Source organism: Homarus americanus, unplaced genomic scaffold (genome assembly GCF_018991925.1).
Source record: "Homarus americanus isolate GMGI-L3 unplaced genomic scaffold, GMGI_Hamer_2.0 scaffold30108, whole genome shotgun sequence".
NCBI lineage: Eukaryota > Metazoa > Arthropoda > Malacostraca > Decapoda > Nephropidae > Homarus > Homarus americanus.
Window position 1 is genome coordinate 11,260,311 of NW_024748109.1, and position 27,523 is coordinate 11,287,833.

The 27,523-nt window shown below is 42.6% G+C and overlaps 1 protein-coding gene across 1 annotated transcript in view; it reads left to right on the forward strand.

Moving 5' to 3' along the window:
• Nucleotides 1–5,641: 5,641 nt before the first annotated feature.
• The window catches only part of LOC121880074 (spectrin beta chain, non-erythrocytic 1-like), a gene marked incomplete in the record, with an annotated part of 309,746 nt that continues 287,864 nt past the window's right edge, over nucleotides 5,642–27,523 (forward strand). Inside the window, 3 exon segments of the mRNA XM_042387083.1 lie at nucleotides 5,642–5,876; nucleotides 15,321–15,486; nucleotides 18,816–18,983. Coding sequence (XP_042243017.1) covers nucleotides 15,352–15,486; nucleotides 18,816–18,983 — 303 coding nt within the window.

Sequence of the window (27,523 nt, forward strand, 5' to 3'; positions counted from 1 at the left end):
ATGGCATCAAAGGTAATATCCTTAAATGGATTAGGGCGTGGTTAAGGGACAGGAAACAGCGAGTGAGCATAAACGGCACTAAATCGCATTGGAGCAACGTCTCTAGTGGAGTTCCCCAAAGCTCAGTACTTGGACCATTATTATTTATTATATACATAAACGACATAGATATCGGCATAGACAGCAACATAAGTAAATTTGCTGATGACACTAAAATAGGATGTGTAATTAAATCTGACGAGGACTGCAAAACTACAGGAAGATCTAAACAAATTATTCAAATGGTCGGAAAAATGGCAGATGAAATTCGATGTGGACAAATGTAAAGTACTCAGTATAGGAGATGTAAACAGGCAAACCAGTTACCAGATGAACAACGATGCCATTGTGGAATCCAACTGCAAGAGAGATTTAGGAGTAATGATAAGTAGGAATCTTAAGCCAAGTAAACAATGTGTTTTTGCTCGTAACAAGGCTAATGAAGTACTTGGGTTCATACAAAGGAGTGTTAGTTACAAAAGTAGCGAGGTCATCTTAAAATTATATCTAGCGCTTGTGATACCTCACCTGGATTACTCAGTTCAGTTCTGGTCACCATATTACAGAATGGATATAGAATCCTTGGAAAGAATCCAGAGGAGAATGACAAGACTAATCCCAGGCATTAGGAAACTTGAGTACAAAGACAGGTTAACGCATCTTAATTTGCACTCCCTACCTCGTTCCCTACCTCGACATTGCTAATGAGGTTTTCTCTGTTCGACAGAACTAAATCCAGTATATTATTACCCCGTGTGGGTTCGGTTATATGTTGACTTAGGAAACAGTCCTGGATCGTCCCGAGAAAATCCTCTGATTCTGAGTTACCCGTAAGGACAGTCCAATCTATTTGGCCAAGGTTAAAGTCGCCTACTATACAGACTTTGTTGTGTATGGAAGCCCTGCGCATTTCATCCCAGATAAGTCGCTCATTGACGCTATCAAGATTGGGGGGTCTATATATTACCCCTGTGATTAATTTTTCCCGACCGTCGCTTAATTCTATCCAAATTGTTTCTGTATTCCTCTGTTTTTATTTCCTTATTTATTTCACACTTCAGATTATCCCTAACATATATTGCTACTCCGCCTCCTTTCCTGGTCTGCCTATCGGTATGGAACAGTTTGTAACCCGCAATTTATATTCGACTGGTAATTCACGGTTCAGGTTGATCCATGTTTCAGTGAATGCAATTATATCGATTTCTTCGGTACATACCAAGGCCTTAATATCATCCATTTTGTTTCTCATACTTCTACTGTTCGCGTAGTATACATTTAGTTAGTTAGTCGTGTTCTGAGTCCTTCCCTTACCGCGTTTAGTTTTAAACTCCGTCTAATTTAGTTTTGTCATCATTCCTAACACTATTTCCCTGTAATCTTTCGCCTTGTTTACCCGCTCCCACTGCAGTCTCCTCCACCCCCGTGCTCCTATGTTCTCTTAGCAGCTTAAAGACTTCGATATCTTTTGAACTGCCCCCTCTAGAGCCCCAGCCAGGGTTGCTATTCCATCCCTAGACAGGTGCACCCCATCCCTAGCATAAAGGTCCCTTCTGCCATAGAAGTTGTCCCAGTTGTCAATGAATGGGACTGATATTGACTTGCAATATCTGTCAAGACGGTCGTTAACACCAACTGCCCTTGACAACCATTCACTGCCAACTCTCCTTCTAGGCAGGACACCGCATATGATAGGGATCCCTCCCTTAGTCCTAATACGATCTATGGCTGCCTTGAACTTATCAAGAAGTTCCTCGCTCCTACACCGGCCAATATCATTGCCTCCTGCACTGAGGCAGATAATGGGTTTGTTCCCATTACCAGACAAGATATTGTCCATCCTGTCAATTATATCCCCCACCCCAGCTCCCTGGCAAACACACCCTCATCCTATTTTTGTTTTTACCACAAAAGGCCCTGTCCATGTACCTTACCTGTGAGTCACCAACAATTAAAGTTTTTATACCTTCCTTGTCATCCCTGCCCCTGACTGTACTAACGTCCAATTCGTCTATCAAGGGACTGAACGGGTTGGTACACTTAGCTGTTGTTGTCGTTGTTGTCGTATCCTTCGTGTGCTTCTTCACCACCAGCTTGGTCCTCCCACTACTCACGACTTTCCACTCGTTTGATTTTTCGTCAGACACTGGCTTTACTCGTCCAGCCTCTCCTTTTAACTTCGCCAGCTCTTTCCTTAATTTCAGGTTCTCCAACGTGGCCCTCTCAATTTCTAACTTGGCCCTCGCCAATTCTTCAGTGGACCACTCCAGTTTGGTCAACAAACTCTCATACCCAAGACCGCACATATCACTGGCCATATCTGATAATTATCCCTCTGGAGCTAACCCTGCCGTGACCTTTCCCCTAGTGAGGTCAGAACACTAGTGAGTGAGGTCAGAACACTAGTGAGTGAGGTCAGAACACTAGTGAAGGTCAGAAGGTCAGTCAGGGTTAAACAAAGGGGACATTACAAAGGTACTCAAACTATCCAACCAGGAGCGAACTCGTAACAATGGTTTTAAATTAGACAAATTTAGATTTCGGCGTGAAATAGGTAAACACTGGTTTGGAAACAGAGTTGTGGATGAATGGAACAAGTTACCAAATATCATCATTAACTCGAATACGCTGGATAGCTTCAAACATAGGTTGGATACTTATATGAGCAATAGGGGTTGGGTATGAACGGGACTGCCCAGTATGGGTCAAAAGGCCCGCTGCAGTTTCCTCCATTCTTACATTCTTATGTTATGTCGAGTTCTATTTGCGTAGGATGCTGTGTTATGTATGTGTTTTCGTGAATGATTTGGGCACTTGACCTTGTGTTTTTGTCACCACTGGAGGCCTGTTTACGAGCAACAGGCCGCCCGGTTAGTGGTACACTCGCTCCAAAAAGTATCTTTAAGAGGGGTCCAATGAATTTCAAAAATGAACACCACTACTCCTTTTTTCTCGATAGGGTTTTCAAAATATTTCGTCCGTTGTTAGTGTCTTGCACAAATTCGTGTAAGATAATTTTTGGAGCAAGTGTACATGGGCCGACCACCACAAAGTGAACCCCATTTGTCAGTCAGATGACCCGATTATAATTATATCGGCTCGCTCTACTTAATGACGTACGACCAGTTGATGGCTGACGAGTTTTACTGGTGTAATTATGTCTTCTACCTATACACGCCAGGTAGTCTCGCCTCTTGTTGGCAGAATAACCGGCCTTTTTTTCAATCTTTCTCACCATCTACATACTGTATATACAGCAAGTGGTGGTTATATCCCCGAACGACTTCGTATGATATTAATGAATCCTGCATGTCTCGCCTGTGTCCGACCCAGCCTTAGTGTCAGCATGGTAACATTTGGGGGGATTTACAGATCCAATTTTAATGAGATTTGGTGGCCATATTGATATCCTAAACTTAGCATAAACAGCATCATTATACAGTATACATAAAGAGCAGTGCAAGGTTGAGAACCTCCCCAGTGGAGTATGATAAATTTTGAATAATTTTATACACAGTGTAATTGTCGTTTTACTCGTACAAGTTTTAAGTAACTGCTCATGTTTCTTGTAGTATTTTTACTTGTGTAACTGAGCGGCGGTAATCACTGGGGAGTGTTGTTTTCACCTCCGTGTTGGTCCTTCTATTTACATTTAAATACGAAGAAATGGTGTTAGTCGTCACATGGGCCGTGAGTGAGTGCATTACGTGTGTGGGGGACCATGCCGAGATAAGATTGAAAAAGATAAGTCCGCTACAGTTATTCGGTTCTCTTGTATGATAAGCGGGAAGACAGATACTAGAGGACTTGTCACCCACGATAGGGACGGCAACAGGTCGACTATAGTCCCGGGGATCGAGTAGAACCATTACCGAACCCCCCAACCTCTCCGGAGAGAACATTACCATATTTTTAATTAACGAAAACTAGTTTCGCTCGTTTTGTATAATATTCAATTATTATTATGTTCGCCTGCTATGAATTCAATTGCCGATATCTACTGAACCCAGGAGAATCTTTGTAAAATTATGTAGATAGACTAGTCTTAATTAATGTAAATATCAGAGGATGAGATGAATCGGGTTGCAATATAGACAACATTGCTGCAATATAGACAACATTGCTGCGTTGCCGTTGGCTTGTAAGTTTGACTAAAGCATCTCATTGGCCATATACTCCGAGGATTATAATACTTGAGGTTTAACAGGAGATGCTGGCTCTATCTCGGACCCTTTCATGGCCCCTCACCCAGCCTTTCCTCCCTATAGTGTCGCCCTAACTTGCAGTTTGGGCAGGTATCGAACAGGGAGGTACTACCGCCTGGGAAGATATTGGAAGCATAATGTGTGTGTGATGGTAGACCCTGCTGCCATATAGCATCACAAAAATTGTGACCAAGTCCCAGGTTGCTGATCTGACTTTCTGCCTCATTTACATGCAATTGCAGGGTCTCAATTGTTTCTCTTTGACAACACAACATACATATATTGTTTCTCACTTTTGATCTTTTTTCATTTGTGTTTCTTTATGGTTCTATATTATTTTTTATTATAAATTTTATTTAATATGAACTAATTAATTATTATTATTATTATTATTATTATTTTTTTTTTTTATTGGGCACTCCCCTACATCCTTGTGTAAGGTGAAGCGCAGAAGCGTTTACAGCGTCCAACAGGGATTCATGTTAAGTTCATGCTTGCCTTTATGTCTCATGAGTTAAGGGCGTAGAAGCCTGAAGAGTCAAGGGCGTAGATGCCTGAAGAGTCAGTGGTTTATGTCATCAAGTTATTGGAAGCTCCAACAACTCCCTGAATACGAATTCGCAACTTTCGACTTACAACAGGTATCTACTTTACTGCTAGGTGAACAGGGACTAATGGGGGCTAAGAAGTAAGTCCAAACAACTTCCACCGGCCCGGGAATCGAACCCGTGACATCTCGCTTGCGAGGCAAGAACGGTACCGTTTCTACCACCGGTCCCCCTATATTATTATTATTACATTTTCGCCCCCCAGGCCCCAATGTGGGTCAGTGACCTGTGCCCGGGTGGACTAATCCTGAAAAAAATAAAAACCTGTAGTCGCACCAAGTCTGGTTTTCACCTTATTTCCGCTTGTTTTGTTCACCTTGCTCTCACCTATCCCTTATATCCCCCCTCCCCCCTCGTAGGTCTCTCAGTATCTTGTTCCTTCATATCCATCTTCAATTTTTCATCTCGCCCTTCTATTATATTTCTTGGTCTCCTTCGTCCTTTACCCCCTTGTCCTTTTCTTTTTATTCATCTCCCTCCCTCCTTCCCTCGCCCTTCCTTCACCTTGTCCTGCTTTCTTCTCTTCGCTCCCTTCACCATGTCGCTTCACTTGCCCCTTTTCCCCTTATTACTCTTTCATTCTTCATTTAATCCTTCCTCTCCTCTTCCCCATCATTCACACCTTGTACCCCTTCGTCATCCACTCATTTCTCATCCCCTCATTCACCTTGGCTATTGCTCCACACCTTTCATTTTATCATGGCTATTTGAGATTATACTGGCGTTATCACTAAACTGATAACGGATACACCGGTGATAGCGTGGTGGCGCAGTTGTGGTCTGTCTCGTAGATGGGGAGCATTCTGAAACCTGGCGGTCCTGCCCGCCCAAAAAATCAAACGCTGTAAATTTGTTGAGTGCAGCTACAAACTATTGTTGTGAAGTATTAGTTGGTGCCATCTTGGTGTAGTTGGGTTAGTGGAGTGTGGGTGTATCTGGAAGTGTACACGGTCGGTGAATCATTAGTGAGCGGTGCTCCTCGCTGCTGAATACCTGTTGGGGCCGTACTCTATTTTTATCTGTGGTAAGTTATTTTTCCTGTATTAATGGCTCAGTGGTGCATAAATGCCAGGTATCCAGGGAGTTATATTACTTGGCATGTCCCTTTATGCCTCTTGAGAGCACATTTTCGGTGCTATTGTAGTATACGGTCTACCGGGATATTTACAATGTAGCGTCTATTAACCTAACCTAACCTAGCTTCGGTTAAGTTAATGGCTGCTGCAGTGTAAATATCCCGGTAGACACAACTTCAGCTCGGTAGACCGCATACTATAGTGTAAATAACCTGGTAGACCGCATACTACTGTATAGGCAAGGTCAGACCTTGACTATATTAGCACCACATTTTCTTCATCTGTACAGTACATTTACAGGTACATCCCGCTCATAAGTTTATTACAGTATTTGTTATTGATGGAAAGTTAGTTAGGTACCGTCTTACTGCTATTGTTCCAACAAAGTTTTTTTTTCCTATCTCTACTTTTTAAAAGTATGGTGGGTGTTGGATATTAAACCAACTGAGTTGAGTGTGTTAGGTTTTGCAGTAGTCGAGGAGTGTAAGAGAGGGGTTCTGGCAACATTGTATCAGACCAGGTGGCCCAGACATCGCTTCGTCTCTACTTCTATTTATCACCACACAGATGTCTAGTATCACGCTCCAAACATGAGGTGTCACGCACAAGTAACTCGTCACTCATATAGTTGGCACATAGGAGGTTTGCGTTGGAGTCTTCGCTAGAATGATGTACTTGTACAGTATTTGTAAGCGTAGTAGTGCATGTGTCCGCCAAGGATTGGGTTCACCTGGGGAGGTAAAACAGCCGGCAGGCGAGTCCAGATCAGGTAGATCACACTCACTCAGGAATGTTCCCGCTTAAACAAGATTGTGTATTGTAGTAGAGGTCTGTGTAATCCAGTGGTTCTTAACCTTGTTTTAGTGCTCACACCCCTTGATTTCTCATTTTCTCGCACCCCTTGTCAAAAATAAGTCTTGTATTTAGAATTAGATTATTAGATTTATAACACTTTATTTTTACAGCATAACCACAAATAGAGGTGAAATGGCACAACGACACACTTAGCACACTAATTAGTGGGTAAGAACTTAGATGTATTTAGTGGCATACAACCATACTACACACTGCCACAGTCTTTGTTAGTGGCTCTTTTGTTCTTGTTTTTGATCGATGACGATCTTCAAACGAGGTCCTTATTTTGAAATGGCCACACACACGTCATCACTTGCACCCAAACGGTTCAGGAGCGTTGAAAACCCCGCCTCCCACAAGTAAGTCACAAAAGGTACTAGGACCTCAGAGCTCTCCGTCAACTGTGGGAACGTTTTCAGCAGAGCACACCAGGAAATGCCGAGCTGCATTGATTAAAAAAAAAAAAATTCGGATTTTTCATTGGCCTTCACTTCAACAAGATCACCATTTCATTATGTCACTCGTCTGCGGAATCCTGGGTGAAAAAGAAATGGATCCCGATCATCCCGTATTCACCTCTATGCCAAAGAAACTTTTCCATGGTAAAAATAGCCATGGGATGATGGGAGAACTGAATCGTGAAAAATGTGAAATTTTAGTAACTGCGAATATACAAGTGAATCGGCCAGCACCCCCAGGTGAAGAACCACTAGTCTGATCAATCCTCTGTACTCGTGGGAATAGATATTACTGTATATCTGTTCATTACCCACCAGTCTGATCCATCCATTCACATACCTCAGGCTGGTGGTATGACAACCTGAGCTTATCTCGACTGATTTAAACTCGCGCATGTTCTGTAAGTTACTACATATAGCTACGTCAGTGTATGTGCTCTGGCGAGTTGCTTGGTTAGTTGAAACTTGTTTGTATAATTCCAGTCTAAACTGTCTGGAAGACACCGGTCAAATAGTCTTTCCTTTACACCCATCTACAGTCGATCGTGTGAACCATCACTGACTCCAGACATTCTGAGCTATCACTACGGAATATGACAAATTTAAAGTGACACGTTTTACTGCATATAGGTAATAGAGCAAGAGAAGTGCCCTCTGAGGAAATGCTAACAGGCTGTGGGTGTTGTGTGTGAGGTAGTGTGAACCGTCAACATCATGTGGGTCTTGGAGATAACACTACTGTAGACTGGGCCCAAGTGGTGGCCGACTCGCCCACCTTTTTATCACCACCACTAACACACACACACACACACACACACACACACACACACGCGCGCGCGCGCGCGCAAATGTACACACACACACACACACACACACACACACACACACACACACACATATGCGCACACGCACAAACGCGTAGAAATATGTACGCGTATGTATGATCTCTGTATGTTCCTTTACCTTTCTCTAATGAAGGCTTTTGTTAAACCACCAATGAAGATAAGTCATTTATGTCCAATGTATATTTTCAGCCTTCGGGCTGCAGAACTTTTTTAATAAACCGTTAATTATTATTATTATTATTATTATTATTATTATTATTATTATTATTTAAATACGCGTACGCACGCACACTTGCAGACCTTGAGGGAATGAAAAAGAAGAAAATTGAAGGTCAAGGAAGGGGTAGAGGAGTCGACCCTTAACGTTTCCGGAAACTGGACGAGTGGATGTTGTCAACACACACACACACACACACACACTGCTTTGTGGGTGTGGCAACAAAGGCAACGACAGCAGTTGTAGGTTGGCCTCTTACTGGTGTTGATGAAGGTGTGGTCGCGGGGCTTGAGGATCCTTTCATGCTAATGTTTGTGTAATGGATTTGTGGTTGTGTGGCTGTTGTGACTCATTGATCCTCCGGCGGGTTATTCGTCGTCGTCTTGTTCAAAATTTTCCTTCTCAGGCGTTTCTTGAAATAAATTGATTTCCTGAAGGAACTTTTTCGACGCTAGCTGTTCATATGCCCGACGTCTATTGTCTGTCCGAGAGGGAGCGCCATAGTTAGAACATTTAACCATGCTTATACGGGCGGGGGGCAGGACCTCCCCCTTTCATCAGAAAATTCCAATACTTTTTCTTGGTGGCAGTATTGTACTCAGGCCTTCTTGTATAGTAAAAAAGTAATTACTATTGACCTCAGAATATCTCCTAATAGCAAGTGCACGTGGCTTCAAAATGCCCATGATATTGGTCGGATATAAAAAAAAATGGGGGGGGTGGGGATTCGCTGTGCTCGCCATGTCCCCCCTCCTTTGATAATCCTGGATCCTCCTCTGTTGTACACGATTAGGAGCATGGATGTTGTGCACAACCTTGACTTTTTATCCCGTAATTCGTGTCCGGTCATTAATTACCTGGGCAGGAAGCTGCACAAAAGCATCTCAATATGTGTCACGTATTAAATACAGGAGGATTATTCAAAGGTGAAGGTCCGATAAATTCCGAGTTTACCATAAATGGTCTCACTCCTCAAGTCCTTGTTGAGCAGCAGCAGTCACTCGCCACCTTTGTTATGAAACTTTATATAATGTGAAGTATATTGTGATTCAATAAGGTATTGTACGTCTTTCTCATTTTTTCGTTCACAGTCTTTCATCTGTAAAATACTATGGACAAATTCCATATTTCTCAATTGATATTTACAATTGTGTGGAAGGGGAGTAGGCTGTGTATATTATAAGGTGTACCATAAAATTCCAATTTATGGAGTTTGGTTTATAAATTACCGGCTCCTGACGGATCATAATGATTACTCGACAAACATTTCTAGTTTGATAAAAACTGTCAAGGATTGACTATGTGTTTGCATGAGTGTGTTGTGAAAGTTGGTATTTTATCACGAAGATACAAATCTGAAATTTGACTGCTATAAGCAATAGTATATAGTTAATAGGGATTCAATCTCATTCGGCCTTTGCACGGTTTTCCCGTCCCGTGTATGGAGTCTTCCGTTTTAGGAATAACAGTAGATAAAGCGTCGATAAATACTTCCGGCTAGTCTCCAAGCTGGTGGCGCTGTGCTTGTGTGTGTGTAAAAGTCAACCTGGACACTACCTTTGTGGTGACAAAACTGTTCCAGCCGCGTTTGACTGTGACCCTCCGGTCTCGCTGTTCCCCCCCTTCTGTACAGTCTTGCTAACGGAGTGTTATTGTTAACTGGAGCAGTAGTTGATTGACTGGTAGGTCGATGACTGGTGGATGTGCTGGCTGGCGGGTCGGTTAACTTTCACTTTTTTCAGTCATGCAAGTGAAGGTTAAAGTAACTGAAAAGGAAATTACACAAATTTCATGAAATGCCAATATGTAAAGATTTAGTGCGTTGTGCGGGTATGTGTGCGCGCGCGCGCGTGCGTGTGTATGCGTGTTGGACGCCTTCCACAAGTGTTCATGGTGTTGTTTATCTTCACTTCTTTTTTCGAACATTTTTTTTCTGTTACATTGCCAACCATTTTGTAGGCTGTGTAGAGAGAAGACAATGTTACTGGACCACAGCTTGTGAGTGGTGAGGCCGGACATGGCTGCTCTGCCTGCTGTGTTACACAGGAGCCCTGCGGCTCCTGTGTTTGTGTTGTTTAAAAAAAAAAAGCTTAGCGACTGGTTATCTGGATAATAGACAAATATTTATCAACGGAATTTTGAAACCATATAACCTATGGTGATCTTAATATGGAATACGTTTTTCACCTTGACTAACTTTCACGGAACCCCATTTTGTGGTACTTACTGTACTAAATAAAGAAAAACGGAAGGGGGGGGAGGCAATTTCGTTCGCCTACCCTGTTTTTCCCCACTTCCACACATTTCACCAGAAACGGTCACAGGCGACCCAGGTTGTAGGCTAATACTTTACTACCTCTGGAGTTGGCTGTTAACACATTTAGCGAGTCATAAAACGTAATTGTTGCCCTTGTAGAGCCTCGCATTATGGCCTGGCTGATGTTTGTGATTACTTTTCAGAGAGAGTTCTTCACCGGCCCCTAGAATCCATGAATGGATCCAGGAGGATAGTTGAGAACTGGTTTTTCTGGTGTTATTACTGGGTTGTGGTGTTCAACCCAGGGCGTGGATTTAGAGGGCTTTACATGATGATAATGACCAAGTGTTGTGTAGGACGCTGTGGAGAGCTGCTTGCCTTGTTCATGCTGGAATATCCATGAATGATAAATATACTTAATTGTATTGTGTAAGGTTACGCGTCTGTATTACTGTTGTGTATGGTTAAACTTTTGTATTTTTGTGTACTAGTTTATCATAGCATTTATATGGATATTATATAAGGTTAACATTTAAATTGTGTGACATAGAAAAAAATCTGAATTAGTATGACGTGAAGTTAACATCCTTTTGTAAAAGTTCTGTTGATCATGTTACTATTTGTGTGAATCACGTGCATGTTAGTAATAAAATAATGCTAAGTATTAGACTTCCTTTATAGTACGCGACTATTCTTAACATACTGTACTAGTGTGAGTCGCATCCCTGGAGATGTAGGAGTTAAAGAATTTCCTTTTTGTTTACTTATCTTTTTGCTCTCCGCAGATGCACGATCAAATGCACTTGCCGATGGTGGAACAACCAAATCATTGTATTGACCTCATAACTCAACATAATTACTTACGATCACCAGTATTGTTTGTGTATGTTAGCTCATTGTATCTGACCTATTGCACAAGTACTAGTGTCACTGATATTGTCATATTATAACCAGTTTGGTTGTTAGTTATCACCTGTAAACTAATACAACTTTCTTCTCTAGCGCACGATTAGATTTGTACAAAACTAAACGGTAATTAATATTTTTGACCACTCCGTGTAAGTGTGTGTTAATACAGACTGTAGAGGCTTACATCAGCTCAACTCGACACTAATGACATTCCTGACGAGATAGTGATATCAGGGCGAGGGGCCACCTGCAGGGGCCAAGAGCAGCTATCATGTTGTTCTGTCGCGGAAGATTCCTAATGCGAGGCGAATGTAGGGTAAGAGGTATACAGTGGTGCGCTATTCGATAATCATTGGATAGCAGATTTTGCCCTTAAGCGGACCCCAGAACCTTCTACAGCCCCCAATACCTTATACAGTTCCCAGAACCTCAAACAACCTCCAAGAACCTTCTACAGCCCCCAGAACCTTATACAACCTCCAAGAACCTTACGCAGCCTCCCGGACCTTACGCAGCCTCCCGGAACCTTAGGCAGCCCCGAACCTTAGGGCAGCCCCCCCTAGGCAGCCCCCCAGGCAGCCCCCGAACCTTAGGCAGCCCCCCGGAACCTTAGGCAGCCCCCCGAACCTTAGGCAGCCCCGAACCCAGAGCAACCTTAGGCAGCCCCCGGAACCTTAGGCAGCCCCCCTTAGGCAGCCCCGGAACCTTAGCAGCAGCCCCCGGAACCCAGCAGCCCCGAACCTTACGCCCGCAGCCCCCAGAACCTCGCAGCCCCCAGAACCTTCGCAGCCCCAGAACCTTCTGCAGCCTCCCAGAACCTTCTGCAGCCTCCCAGAACCTTCTGCAGCCTCCCAGAACCTTCTGCAGCCTCCCAGAACCTTCTGCAGCCTCCCAGAACCTTCTGCAGCCTCCCAGAACCTTCTGCAGCCTCCCAGAACCTTCTGCAGCCTCCCAGAACCTTCTGCAGCCCCCCAGCCTCCCAGAACCTTCTGCAGCCCCTCAGAGCCCCAGAACCCACACAGCCCCCAGAACCTTACACCCCCCCAGGACTTCCAGACTCCATAAAATATCATGGTGTGAAGGTGTGGAACAACTTACCCCCACTCATCCGAGCAAAGACTACGGTGTGAAGGTGTGGAACAACTTACCCCCACTCATCCGAGCAAAGACTACGCTCCCTTCCTTTAAATCGTCTCTTAAAAAAATATCTTCTGTCTACGTATCAATGTTTTTGTAATACGTACTTTATTGTCTTTATTGTACCGCCCAAACAATCATAACGAACTGTCATGTAGATAGATAGAAATTACCATTGCAATTATCAATTTGCCGACACTGATACCGATAACTTGTCCTCTTGTTCCTCCTTAATACAACCCAGATAACAACTCTGCTGTAAAATAATGTAAATATTCTAATATAAATGTAAAAATAAATAAATAAGTGATAGCCTTAGTAACATTGATATGTTCTTACTACCACCAAGTTACGTGTACTATTCTAGATGATACTAAGTGTTACATATTTCCTTCAGATAAATGTACAGTATATAGCAGGAGCCTTCAAGAGAGCTCAGGCTCTCAACTGGCTCAACCATGTTAATATGATTTTTATCGACTATCTGTGTTGTTCTGGCAATATAAACTGCTTCAATATCAATACCAGGGTATCGAGTGGACTGCGTGCGTGCGTTGCCCATTTGTTCTCTAGTTTCAAATTTTCACACAACTGTTGATTGTGAACAGTGGTCAGACGTTATTTTTATTATTTTACGCTTTATGAGATGACGGCAGATAATTACAATAATAGCGGTAGTGTTTAGATATGATTGATTACTATTAATAATAAGTGGTAGCAATGGTAGTGTTAAAAATTGACTGTATATGACTGCATGGCGCTACGTCCTTACAAATTTATGTACCAGCTGACGATAACGCACTGTAAATATATCGCGTTAGAGTGCTGGGAAGATTGCAACTTTTGCAAGCATGTTATGAAGAAGTTGATGTTGCCGAGTTAGTGATCTTGGTTGTTGATGACACTTCAGTATATCCAGCGTGTCTCTAGGAGCATTAGTATCTACTTTTTTGTAGCAAGACTCTAGCTTTACCGACAGGTATTTGGGTGAGTACCGTACAATGTTTAACCCAAGTTGGTCTTTATGACGTAATGAGGGTCACTTGCAGGAATATACAGTACGTTTATTTCTCGTAGTGATGATGTTAATTTACAGTTTACGGACTACGAGTTACTGCCGTTAATGTTGACAAGGATAACACAAGCGCAATGTTTAAAAAAAAATATGGGTCATTGTTGACGGCACTTAGTGGTACCATGGCATTGTTTGCACTTGTAGGTTGTGTATTACCTTATACTTTAAACTTAAGAGTGATCATAAGAGGTCGCAGCATGGTACACTCGACATTACGACATACAGCTTTAAGTCGTGGTCATGGGCGGTGTTCACAGGTGGTGGTGGTGGTGAGTCAGAGGCACAAGTGTTGGTGTTAGTCCTCAGCCAGGTGTGAGCTGCCTAGTATATAATCATTCACTACATCCCCTCGCATTCCCTCGCCCAATTATTTGGATTTGTTTATATTTACGCGCCAGATGAGAAACGGATGTACCGTGGTATGGTATATGGTTATTGTTTGATTAGGTGTTCGTAAAATTGTACTTTGTTGGGGCACAATGCTTGTATTGACACATGGTTGTTGACAACTTCATAAGAATATTTCCCCACTAGATGAATTACAGAACCCCAGATTCAAGTATGTATCATTAGTGAAGGTCACCTGTAGATCACATCAGATATAAGCAGCGGGTATATTAGCTACAGTATGTAGTGCGATATTCACATTTTCCCAGGGAGGGGTGTCGCCGCACAAAGTATTGACGTCAATATACCTATCGCCTCTTTAATTGGCTTATCCGTATATAGTTGGACATTATATAGGGTGTGGCAGAGGGAGTTACTTCTCCCCCGTGGTGTTGGGAGGAGGGATCGGTTAACCGCTTCTCGTGTGTAATCTTCAACCTCCGCCATCAGGCACTGTGTATAGGAAGGCTGGCGGTGATGATGAGGGCGGCCACTTGTGATTACATTACGCTGTTCCTTCCCGCCACGCCCATCCTGCCGCCCCCGCCCCACTCTGTTAGGTGTAACCTGAATAAACTTTTATCAGAGTAAAAAAAAAAAATTAAAAGTTGAAACGAGATGTTTGGGGTGATTGTGTTGATTTGCTTGGGTGGAACCACGGGGAGAGATTTATTGTTGTCGGTTGTCTTATGAATTTTGAAAAAAGGATGATTGTATTTCAGTTGGATTTTAAGATTCTCTTTTTGTATTCATAAAGTATTACTTTTGGGCTTGTATACTCATTAGTGTTTGTAGTGTGTATAATAAGGATTGTGGGATTTTGTCCTGCATTTTGTGCAAACATTGTATTCACACATGGTGTATATGTACGAATTTAGGATTTTTAGTACACATATACCAAGTGAGTTGCGTTAATGAAACGTAAGTCCATGATGAAATATATGGGTTATTGCTGGTTAAAGTGGGTGGGGACAACCTTGTAGTGTAGTATCGTCCTTGGTATCGAGTGAGGTTCATTTTCTCATGTGAAGTAAGCATTCATATTTGTACTTTATGCATCGCGTTTAAACTGACTAAAATAGTTTAAACTGACTAAAATATTGAACTATTTAGCTAAGGTGACAACTTTGTTATAGTGTGCGAGTGTTGTGTATTATTAGCTGGTGTGGAGTGACGAAACAGTATGTTAGAGGTGACTTTGTGTATATAACTGTGTTGTAAATCACTAATAAGTATTTTTGTGTTGTTGCAGGATGGTGAGGTAGGGAAGGCGTGGTGGCGAGATGTCGTCGGCCCTGTCGACCCGCGAGGACGCTCTGCGCCAGTTTGAGACTGGTCGCATCCAGCACTTGCGGGAGGAGCGCCTCGGTATACAGAAGAAAACCTTCACAAAATGGATGAACTCCTTCCTCGTCAAGGTGAGTTGCCTCGGCTGTCAGGACGTCTTTAAGGGGCATTTTACAGGATTAGGGGACATTTTATAGTTACAGGATTAGAGTACTTTACTGGATTAGGGGCACTTTACAATTACAGGATTAGGGGGACTTTACAGTTACAATAAAATGGGGACAGTTCACAATCAAAACATGTTTAAACTCGTGACTTTGTTCTATGTAAAAAATAAAATAAAAATTTTAAACATCCGTTGACAAAATTTGTGTTGAGGAACACGAGAAAACTAGTATAGAGATTATTGTTAGTTGTATAATTTTAGGCAGTGTTTTGTGGCTACCATTACATGGGGAGTGTGGCCACGCATTTTTTGCCGTGTACGCTCAGTTAAGAACAATTACCTCACATCCTGAACCTTATTCTTGTTTGTGTATTGTATCATGTAATAATGGTTGCCCCTTGTATTCGAGAATGACTGGCCCTTGGGCTATCTAGGCGTGAATTTGTTTAAGGTATGGAAGCTGTCGCCAACACAACACGCCCAAAGTTAACGAACTGTATGAGCCAGTGTCAACCATTACTCCGGAACACGATCCTCAATGCGATTAACATCCTGGTCACCAATTACTGGTGGGTAGGCAAATGGCGTCAAGAAGCTTGTCCCTAGTTTCACCCTGCCCGGGGATCGACCCCGGTCCACTGGCATGCGAAGGGGGCATGCTGTCCATAAAACCACAAGTCATAGTATATCACACACACACACACACACACACTTTTTTGTTTCTTTTTCTCATCTTTTTTACTCTACTCCCTCTTAATATTACTTAATTCTCTCTCCTTTCTCCTCGCTTCTTAGTCGCCATAACAACAAGGACCATAGTGTCTTGGCTCTGCTCTTATTATGTAATTGAGGCCGGGGTGTGTGTGTGTGTGTGTGTGTGTGTGTGTGTGTGTGTGTAATAATAATAATAATAATTAACGGTTTATTGAAAGAGCTTGGCAGCCAGAAGGCTGAAAATATACAGTTACATATTTGGGGAATGGGTTTCGAATTACAAATAATATACAAGTAACATAAGTGACACAAATAAGACATATAATAACTAGATGGGGAAAAGCTCAAACTAGAGTTCATTTCAACAGTGACAGTGCAAGGAGTAGTGTTTACTGGGAGTGAATACACTGGTTTATTACAAGTTATTGATAATTTTTACAATGGTTGGGACTGGGCTGTTCTTATAGCGATCAGTTCGTGCACGTATGGGCTGGGTGCGGTTGTGGTGTCGAACAGCAATTCTCGGACTAGGGATCTCAGGTGGTAGTAGGAGCCGGTGTCGAGGATGGTGTAGAAGCTTCTTACCAAATTTGCAGATGAGATCGTGGTGATGGTCAGTGAGAGTCGAAAGAGTCAGTGTGTTGAGCGCTTCTTGATATGTGGAGTAGGAAGGGGAGAGAATAATCTTGCATGCCCTCTTTTGCACTTTTTCTAGGTGTTTATGTTGTGTGGCATTTAGGGAGGAAGACCAGGTGGGGGAGGCATAGGTGAGCTTGGGAAGTATGAATGTTGTGTAAACACTGAGGAGCTCGGGTGCAGGAACTCCGAGGGACTTGAGTCGGCGGAGGAGGTGGAGACGGAAACTGGAGGATTTGACAACTTCACTGACGTGTGGTTTCCAATTTAGTTTGTTGTCTATGGTGACGCCGAGGAGCTTCGTGGAATCTACAACCTGTGTGTGTGTTTTTGTGTGTGTGTTTTTGTGTGTGTGTTTTTGTGTGTGTGTGTGTGTGTGTGTGTGTGTGTGGGTCGGTCGGTCGGTCGGTCGTACCCTCAACATGCCCTTCTCTCACGTTTCTAGGATTCAGTTGTTATATTCTCTCTTCTCTTTTCTCCTCATCTCTTTTCTCCTCATCTCTTTTCTCCTCATCTCTTTTCTCCTCATCTCTTTTCTCCTCTTCTCTTTTCTCCTCATCTCTTTTCTCCTTTCTTCTCTTTTCTTCTCTGCTCTTTTCTCCTCTCTTCTCTTTTCTCCTCTCTTCTCTTCTCTGTTTTTCCCATTTGACTCTACCCCTTCCACAACCACCTCTCGTGTCTACCCCTTCCACAACCACCTCTCGTGTCTACCCCTTCCACAACCACCTCTCGTGTCTACCCCTTCCACAACCACCTCTCGTGTGTCTACCCCTTCCACAACCACCTCTCGTGTCTACAACCACCTCTCGTGTCTACCCTTCACAACCACCTCTCGTGTCTACAACCACCTCTCAACTACGTGTGTCTACCCTTCCACAACCACCTCCTCGTGTCTACCCTTCCACAACCACCTCTCGTGTCTCCCTTCCACAACCACCTCTCGTGTCACCCCTTCCACAACCACCTCCGTGTCTACCCCTTCCACAACCACCTCTCGTGTCTACCCCTTCCTTCTCGTGTCTACCTTCCACAACCACCTCTCGTGTCTACCCCTTCCACAACCACCTCTCGTGTCTACCCCTTCCACAACCACCTCTCGTGTCTACCCCTTCCACAACCACCTCTCGTGTCTACCCCTTCAACATCTACCTCGTCACTATTCTTTGCTCCGCACTTCCCCTTATCTGATTTGTTTTTGTTCTACTGGTAATGTTGTCCTCCAGGTGTGGTGTAACTGTAACTTGTCCTCCAGTTGTCGTTTAACTGTAACTTGTCCTCCAGTGTGGTGTAAGTGATGTGTGTCCTTGGTCAATATTGCTGTACTATTAACCCACCCTCCTCTGCCTATACACCAATTCACTATCCCCTATGTATCTGTACAATTTGTGGCTGCAGCTCACATTTAACGTGTACAGCCAATCCCAAAAGTAGCGAGACACCAGGGTCCAGTGGAATGAAAGATTAGCGATAACCTCAGACGTGTTCATGTATCGGCTGGGTCGGGTTGGTTCTTTGCTAGATGTTTCATATTCTTTCGAACACCTGAGGTCTTGATACTGTTTGGGATGACCTGTACGTGCATATGTCCCAAATATTTTTTACAGCCTAGAAAAAAAGTCGGATATCTTGAGGTGAAAATCTATAGAAATAAATAGGAAGCAATATGAAACACCAAGTACCTGACTGTATCAGTAGTCACACTATTAGGCAACTTTTAGGAGTGCCTTTAGTGTTGGGAGAGTTTAGGAGGGTTGTCATTGTAGTGTACTGGGATTACAGAACTCGCTTTAAGTTGGTGATACTTTATTTTGACATTTCCTGATGAGATCTTTCTATCGGGGGATGTCGCGATGCTTTTTTCCCCAAGCATAGACATTCCTTTTGTGTAGGTAGTTCTTTAGTGCGTATATTTTAGCTCTTTAACGTGTACACACCTTACCTCAGGCGCGGCTGGAGGTGATGGACCTGTTTACGGACCTGGCGGACGGGAAGATGCTGCTCAAGCTGCTGGAGATAATCTCTGGGGAGAAGCTTGGCAAACCCAACAACGGCAAGATGCGCGTCCACAAAATAGAGAATGTTAACAAGTCTCTGGCCTTCCTCCACACTAAGGTAGGTCATCTGTCACCACATACTACCACAACCATATTTTTTTTTTTTTTTTTTACGGAGAATAGCCCACCTGGGCACAGGTCATCGACCCACCTAGGGGACGAAAAAATAAGAATTAAAAGGAATTAAAAATAGAAAAGGAAAAGGTACCACAGACAATCCCAACACTCCTACCACATTTTCCTATCATGATTTCCCACCACTACCACATTCAAAATAGTTTTGCTACAACGTTTGTACAGTACCACGATTTTTTGCCACAACCGACGACAACAATTTTGTGGACAAGGTCTTACAACAATTTCCAACCGCACTTTCCTTCCGTCCTCCCTCACAAGATTCATCCGCTGCTCATAACCATGATTTTGCTCACACGAGCTCTATTTAAATGACATTTTTTATAATACAGTATTGTAAATATATGTAATTGCTTATCCCCGACCCAGGCGGGGTGATGTATTGTCTGTAATCATAAGTTTGTTGAAAGTGTCTCCCAATTCTTTAACGGAATTTCACGAAGCTTTCATTATTCGAGTCCCCAAAGACGGTTTTTATTTTGTGTTATGGGGTGTGGTGGAGGAGTGGATATAGCAATCGCCTCATGTCCTATGGGTTCTGGTTTGATCCCGAGGTACTTGTAGTTCACCCAGCTATAAATAGGTATATAACACTATAGTTGGGGGAGTGAAGTACTGTATAGCGCCTTGAGTACCGAAGACTTGGTACGTGTCCATACTGTCCCTAACACCTGTCGTGCCAACTTTCACATTGACGGCTCTGTTGTATAATAAACATAAACCACAGGCTCGGACTTTGATGTTTGTAGTAGAGGACTTTATTTTTAATCCGTCACATTAAGAGACTTGGCAGTAGAGTTTTTGTTATTGTTGACGTGCATGATGGACGTGTGAGGGCGAGTATATATGAGGGCCCCTTAACCGTTACTGTTACCTTTGGAAATTATGTCTTGCTTCAAGAACCCCGGGAGACAGTTGTTACTTGTTGCCTCCTGTGAACCATGTTGGGCACGAAGAGATATCCTGAATTAATACGAATGAATAGTTCAGGGCTTCGATATAATAGCATTCACTGTAACATGGATCAACCTAGACACACGTGAGTTACCGGTCGAATACCAAATTGCGGGTTACAAACTGTTCCATACCGATAGGCAGACCAGGAAAGGAGGCGGAGTAGCAATCTATGTCAGGGATAATCTGAAGTGTGAAATAAATAAGGAAATAAAAACTGAGCGGAATACAGAAACAATTTGGATAGAATTAATCGACGGTAGGGAAAAATTAATCACAGGAGTAATATATAGACCTCCCGATCATTGATAGTCAATGAGCGACTTATCTGGGATGAAATGCGCAGGGCTTCCATACACAACAAAGTCTGTATAGTAGGCGACTTTAACCTTGGCCAAATAGATTGGACTGACCTTAAAGGTAACTCAGAATCAGAGGATTTTCTTGAGACGATCCAGGACTGTTTCCTAAGTCAACATATAACCGAACCCACCCGGGGTAATAATATACTCGATTTAGTTCTGTCAAACAGAGAAAACCTCATTAGCAATGTCGAGGTAGGGAACGAACTTGCAAACAGCGATCACAAAGAAATTAGATTCCAGTTAGATTTTCAGGGCAGACGTAAGGAAAATTCCACTTAAGTACCAGATTTCAGAAGGGCAAACTTTGACAGCTTAAAGAGGCAGCTGAGAGAGGGGGTGTCGCGCTTGGCCGTGAACCTGACAGATGACACCGACCTGATAACGAGATCTGAGATTGCCGAGTTCCACGACAATTTAAATAGTGAGTTACTTAATGCACAAAGGCAGAACATACAATACAAAAAACTCAGATCAGACAACAATGACCCTAAATGGATAAATAATTATTTAAAGAACATCATTGGCCAAAGGAAGGCTATAGGTAGAAGGATAAATCATGGCGAAATTCACCTCCGGGATTATTATAGGGTATTGGCGAGCTGGGTTAAAACCGAGATAAGGAAAGCCAAGAGGAATAATGAGGTAAGGATAGCAAGGGAGGCAAAGACAAACCCCAAAGGATTCTACCAAATGTATCAAATTAAAACACGAGAAAAGATTGGACCAATACAGTCAGACACCGGCGAGCTCACTGATAACGACAGAGAAACGAGCAATAATTTGAATAAATATTTTTCAACAGTTTTCACCACCGAAAATTTAAACATGATACCTGGGGCACCGACTTTATTCAGAGATAGTGAAGAAAACAAATTAAGCGAGATAGTAGTGACTAGTAACGATGTTAGTAAGCAAATAGACAAACTAAAGCCTAATAAGTCATCTGGTCCCGATGAGATATTTGTAAGGAAGAGCTTAGTATGCTCTTAGCAAAGTTGTTTAACATGTCCTTAAAAACAGGTGTAATACCAGAATCCTGGAGGATTGCGAATGTAATACCGATTTTCAAGAAGGGGGATAAATCACTATCCTCTAACTACTGCCCAATCAGTCTAACATCAATAGTAGGCAAATTACTGGAAGCAATCATTTCAAACTCTATTCGAAATCACCTGGAGAAGCACCGATTGATCAATGATTCCCAGCATGGCTTCACAAGTGGACGATCATGTCTAACTAATCTATTAATATTCTTTTCATCAGTTTTCGAATCGGTGGACGAGGGGCACAATTATGATGTGGTATATCTCGACTTTAGCAAAGCCTTCGACAGAGTCCCCCACAAAAGACTAATTAGAAAGGTAGAAGCACATGGCATCAAAGGTAATATCCTTAAATGGATTAGGGCATGGTTACAGGACAGGAAACAGCGAGTGAGCATTAATGGCACTAAGTCCCATTGGAGCAACGTCACAAGTGGAGTTTCCCAAGGCTCAGTACTTGGACCATTATTATTTATTATATACATAAACGACATAGATATCGGCATAGACAGCAACATAAGCAAATTTGCTGATGACACTAAAATAGGACGTGTTATTAAATCTGACGAGGACTCCACAAAACTACAGGAAGATCTAAACAAATTTTTCGAATGGTCTGAAAAATGGCAGATGAAATTCAACGTGGACAAATGTAAAGTACTCAGTATAGGAGATGTAAACAGGGAATCCAGATAGCAGATGAACAACGATGCCATAGAGAAATCCGACTGCGAGAGAGATTTAGGAGTAATGATAAGTAGGGACCTTAAGCCAAGTAAACAATGTGTTTTTGCTCATAACAAGGATAATAAAGTACTTGGGTTCATACAAAGGAGTGTTAGTTAGAAGACTAGCGAGGTCATCCTAAAACTGTGTCTTGCTCTTGTGAGACCACACCTGGATTACGCAGTTCAGTTCTGGTCACCGTATTACAGAATGGATATAGAATCCTTGGAAAGAATTCAGAGGAGAATGACAAGACTAATCCCGGGCATTAGGAACCTTGAGTATAGAGACAGGTTAAAGCATCTTAATTTGCACTCCCTCGAGAGACGTAGAGCGAGGGGCGACCTGATAGAGGTGTATAAGTGGAAGGCAGGGCTAATCAAAGGGGACATTATAAAGGTACTCAAACTATCCAACCAGGAGCGAACTCGTAACAATGGTTTTAAATTAGACAAATTTAGATTTAGGCGTGAAATAGGTAAACACTGGTTTGGAAACAGAGTGGTGGTTGAATGGAACAAGTTACCAAATATCATCATTAACTCGAATATGCTGAATAGCTTCAAACATAAGTTGGATGCTTATATGAGCAATAGGGGTTGGGTGTAAACGGGACTGCCCAGTATGGGCCAATAGGCCCGCTGCAGTTTCCTCCATTCTATGTTCAAGGTGCTAGCAAGTGACTGATCGAAGTTCATGGTTGTTACATATGTAGATGTTCCTAGGAATTAAACGAGTGTGACCCCACACTTGAGTACTCTGTGGGTTGGCTATAAATTACAGGACTAACTGGGGCCGCCAGGCCTCATCACGTTTGGTTTGTCCCATTGTACATTGACCTTGGCAGTGTACAACATAATGTATGGGGCGGGGGTAGAGGGCATGAAGACAACTTTATGCCACACACCTTGGTTATCCTCGCGATCATGAGCATAACAAGAATTATGATAACGTTCTTAAGGACCAATCACAAGATCTCCTCCTGGCTGTGGAAGATTAAGCATGGATATATACAGTATAGTCAGGCTCCTGTGTTGTTGAAGTGAGTCCCCTTATCTCCCCCTGTCCTCCTGTGTGCCTGGAGATATGAAGTTTTTATCATATCAGACCGAGCCACTTTTCATAGTTACCAGATTTGTTATATCTGATATCAAGGTTTCAACCTCAAGGTGACTATCATTTATAGATGAAGTTGGGTGTTATGCTTATGTGTTGTCATTCGTTGTTTTCCACGCAAGGAATCTAATTCTATTAGGTGTATTTTTTTTACCAGAATTGACACGACGTACTATTTACAAAAATTATATCATACCTGTTTATTTTGAAGTTAAAAAAAATGAAGTATCGTTGAATTCTACATCTTAAATTGGGACGACAACATTATAGGTTGGAGAGCTACCAAGCCTAAGTGTTCATAATATATGCCTGGATCTCTTGGCTATACCACCCGAACATGTGTGTTATCACGACCAAATATTTCTGCAAGCTGTGTACTGTTGATGCTATTGTTGCCAGGTAAAGATGCCTGATTTATTGCAGTGTTTACCCTTATCAAAATTATCATTGATCACCACCGTTGACAGTCATTACTACGACTACTACCACCACTATTAAGACCCCATAACCACTACGAAGACCCACCACTAACGTCACAACGACTCCCACCACCGCTACTACACCCACTTCCCACAGCCTGTCTCTTTGAACACCACCTACTGTATGTCATGCACTTGGTAATAAAAATAACACTGGGCATTGATTACCTCACTGGCAATACAACACCAAAAAAGAGCGGTGACGAGTGTGTGTTCACGATAAATCTTACAGCTTCATCTGCCTCTCCACACCAGCCTTTTCAGTTCCTGTTCAGTTTGTACGAGGGTTCAGCCAGGTTGTTCGCGGGGCGTATTGTGACTGTCGTCTTTGTGGCGTAAGGGAATACAGTCGACCTTACTGTGAGTGTGTGTAATACTTAGGTACGGAATCGGCTGACACGTAAGTTAGATTGTGGGATTGATAGAAAACGATGCTCAAAATTGGTCTTCCTCCTCCCCCCCCCAATGATGTTCAGGTTGGTCTTCACTTCCTCCTTGGTGTGATGTTCACTTTAATACCCCCCGCCTAAGTTTGGTGGTGGGTTGGCTGATTTAGACCGCCACGGGTCGTTAAAGTTGAGGAGGTGGCGGTGTGAGTACAGTAGTTGGTTTAGTTTACCGGGAGTTGGAGTTAGGAACGGTTTAGTAAGGTGTATACAGTATATAGCGACTTTGTGGTGGGGTGTGGTCCTAGCAGTGTTAGACGTACCATACGAACTTAGGAAAACTTTGGAGAAAAATATTTAAGGTTGAGAGCGAGGACGTGATAATGGCAGGTGGAATTAGCGGAAGTCGCACATTTGTTATGAATCAGTGACGTGAACGCCTCGAGGCAACGTCGTCAGTGTTTTGTCGCGAGACCATAAGTGAAGCTGTGAGAGAATGTATTTAAGGTTAATAATAAGGAATTTCTGGTGTACCGCCCTTGTTTACTGTCACAGACGCCATGTTTACAGAACGTTGTGGGTGTGAGGTGATGGATATACAAGTATGCATAACATTGGTTTACTCCCCCCAAAAATCTTTATTAGTCAAATGCTGAACAACAATAGTTCATAAGCTTAAAACGTTAAGCAAAATGACATAACCTAAGGTGTTAATTTCTTGTATAAGTTGACTGGAGGAAAAAGCTTGTAGGGGAGGGAAAGACGAGGGAGTAAAGGACTTTCATGGCCACTCGCAGGAAGATTTTAGCAGTACGACAAACAGCTTAGCAAGTAAAGGGAAGCATTTATGTGTGATTACTGGGTAGAGATTGGCAGGTGAGCAAGTGAGTGTCGTTGTTGATGACTGTCACTAACTCTGGAGGAGAGAGGTAACCCAAGAGTTGGAGCTGCACCTCCCAGTAGTTACCAGTCATAGTCAGCCAGCACCAGACGAGGTAACACAACACCTGGCAGGGCTGCTACTGTAAGGTCCCCTAAACTTTTCTATTGTACCAAGTATTAAGTGTAGTCACCCGTGGAATTTTTAATGTATTGAAACGATGAAGCTATTTACCGTTATTAGAGTAAGCGAGATGATAAGTTACGAACTTGTGTCCATGTACCCGTCGTTAATGTGATGTCACGGGAAAGGAATGCTGTGTGTACTAAACTGCATGGTGGCCGGAACTGCCACTTCCGGCCGGGACGATCGTTATCACTGTTCAATAGTGCTGGCATGGTGATGACCTCATTCCACATTAGAGGATATTATTTATAATTGGAAAAAGAAAGTGTATCGGGCGTCTACAGAAGTGAAAATTTAGGTGAGAACATGTATAGTAGGGGGCAGTGAAATTTTGCTCAAAGCTGCACTCTTCAGGCATTGTTCCTTATACATATCTAAGACTCCATGCCAAATTTGAAGCTGATATGTCGAGGTTTAGTCTGCCGCATTTTCTACTGAAATTTTTAAATTTACCTACAGTACTAGTCAAACAGCCGCTGTGGCGGTGCAATGTTCTGTTCAGTGTTTATCAACTTTTTTTTCATATCTCTTATTTCATTTAAGTTGTCTTGTTGCAGATGAGTATGGTGCTATGTCTATATTGATTATCAGCCTTTTCTCATTTCATTTCTCAATGTTGTGTTACTGTACTGTAATGTAGGGAAGACCGCCACTCGTGTGATGATAAAGAATGAGAAGACCGAGAAATGGAGTTCGAGGATGATGGTGAAAGATCATTATGTCATCATGGTTGAGCCTGGCAATGAATATCTCACACATGTGACTCCCAAGACTGGACACGGAAAGCAGATTGCCAAAACTATTCACGAGTTTCTGGTGGAGAAAAATCTAACCCAGCAGCCCATTGTGTGTGTTGGTTGTGATGGAACCAATGTAAATGTAGGATCAGAAAATGGAGTCATTCATCATCTTGAAATGTTACTTGGTCACCCGCTCCATTATTTCATATGTCAGCTTCACGGAAATGAGCTGCCTTTCCGCGCAGTTTTTTATCACTATGATGGTAAACCAAGTGGTCCTGAGCATTGGCGTGGTCCCATTGGAAAGCAGATCAAGGAGTCTTTGTCTGAGCTTCCAGTTGTCGCCTTCCAGCCAGTCAGTTTCCCTGATTTCCCTGTGTTTAATGATGAAGTGGAGAAAGATCTGTCCTGGGATCAGAAATACTTGTATAGGATTTGTAAAGGAGTTATCACAGGTGTTGTTGAAGATGACTTGGCTGCTGTTGAGCCAGGTCCTCCCTGTGTGTCAAGGTGGAACACCTTATGGAGTAGAATCCTCAGGCTGTATGTAGCAACATCAAGACCCAGCCATGAGTTGAAAAGAATTGTCATTACAATAATAAAGTTCAGTGCTCCAATGTGGTTTTACATAAAGATACACCCTTACGTAACACACGGCTCAAGGAACGTATTCCAGTCCCTGCTATATATGAAACACCTGAATAGTGAGGAGGAGACGATAGTGAAGAAGGCTGTCCAGAGAAATGCATACTTCGCCCACACAGATCAACTTCTTCTTGGTATGTGTGCAGATGAGGACATGACTGTTAGAGAAAAAGCTGTCTCAATGATAAGAAAAATTAGAGAGGAGAATCAGCAAAAGGAAGAATGCACTGGCAGATCTGAAGAGGAGGAGGAAGATTCTGATGCTGCTGTTGACGAGAATTTGTTAAACTATACTGATGAGGAGGGTAAAGATGGAGATGGGAATGAGGATGTGCCTCCTGTAGTCAACATGAGAAAGGTGGTGACTCCGAAACTAAAGTGGCAAGCAAAAAACTATCATTCCATGATTAACTGGAGGAATGAACTCAAGACTGAGCCTCCTTACATTGCTTCTCTGTCAAATCTACAGGTTAATGACATTCTTGAGACACCATTAGTGGTGCCCAAGTGGCCAAACAGCACTCAGGCGGTCGAGAGAGGCATAAAAGTGATGACTGAAGCTTGCACTGAAGTGACGGGATACGAATCGAGAGATGGATATATTAGGCAAAGATTATTGTCTAGGAAAATGATGCCAAGGTTCCGCACAAAAAAGAATTTCAATATGAACTTGTAATGATTTTCTATACGGGGTACCTGTAAAATAACATGTGAATTAAATCGATGTCACCCATGTAAAATTTATCATTATCCTGGAAAACATTAAATGACACCTAATTTTTGGTATACACTAAAAGTTGACAAAAAGTCGTTCGCGATGCGGCAGGGTAAGTATGCATGAAATGGCATGAAATTTTGCACAAGTGTTTGTTACAGCCATACAAACGATGCCTGAGAAGTGCAGCCTGCAACTCAAATAAAAGTGCTTTTTCCCTGCCCCCTA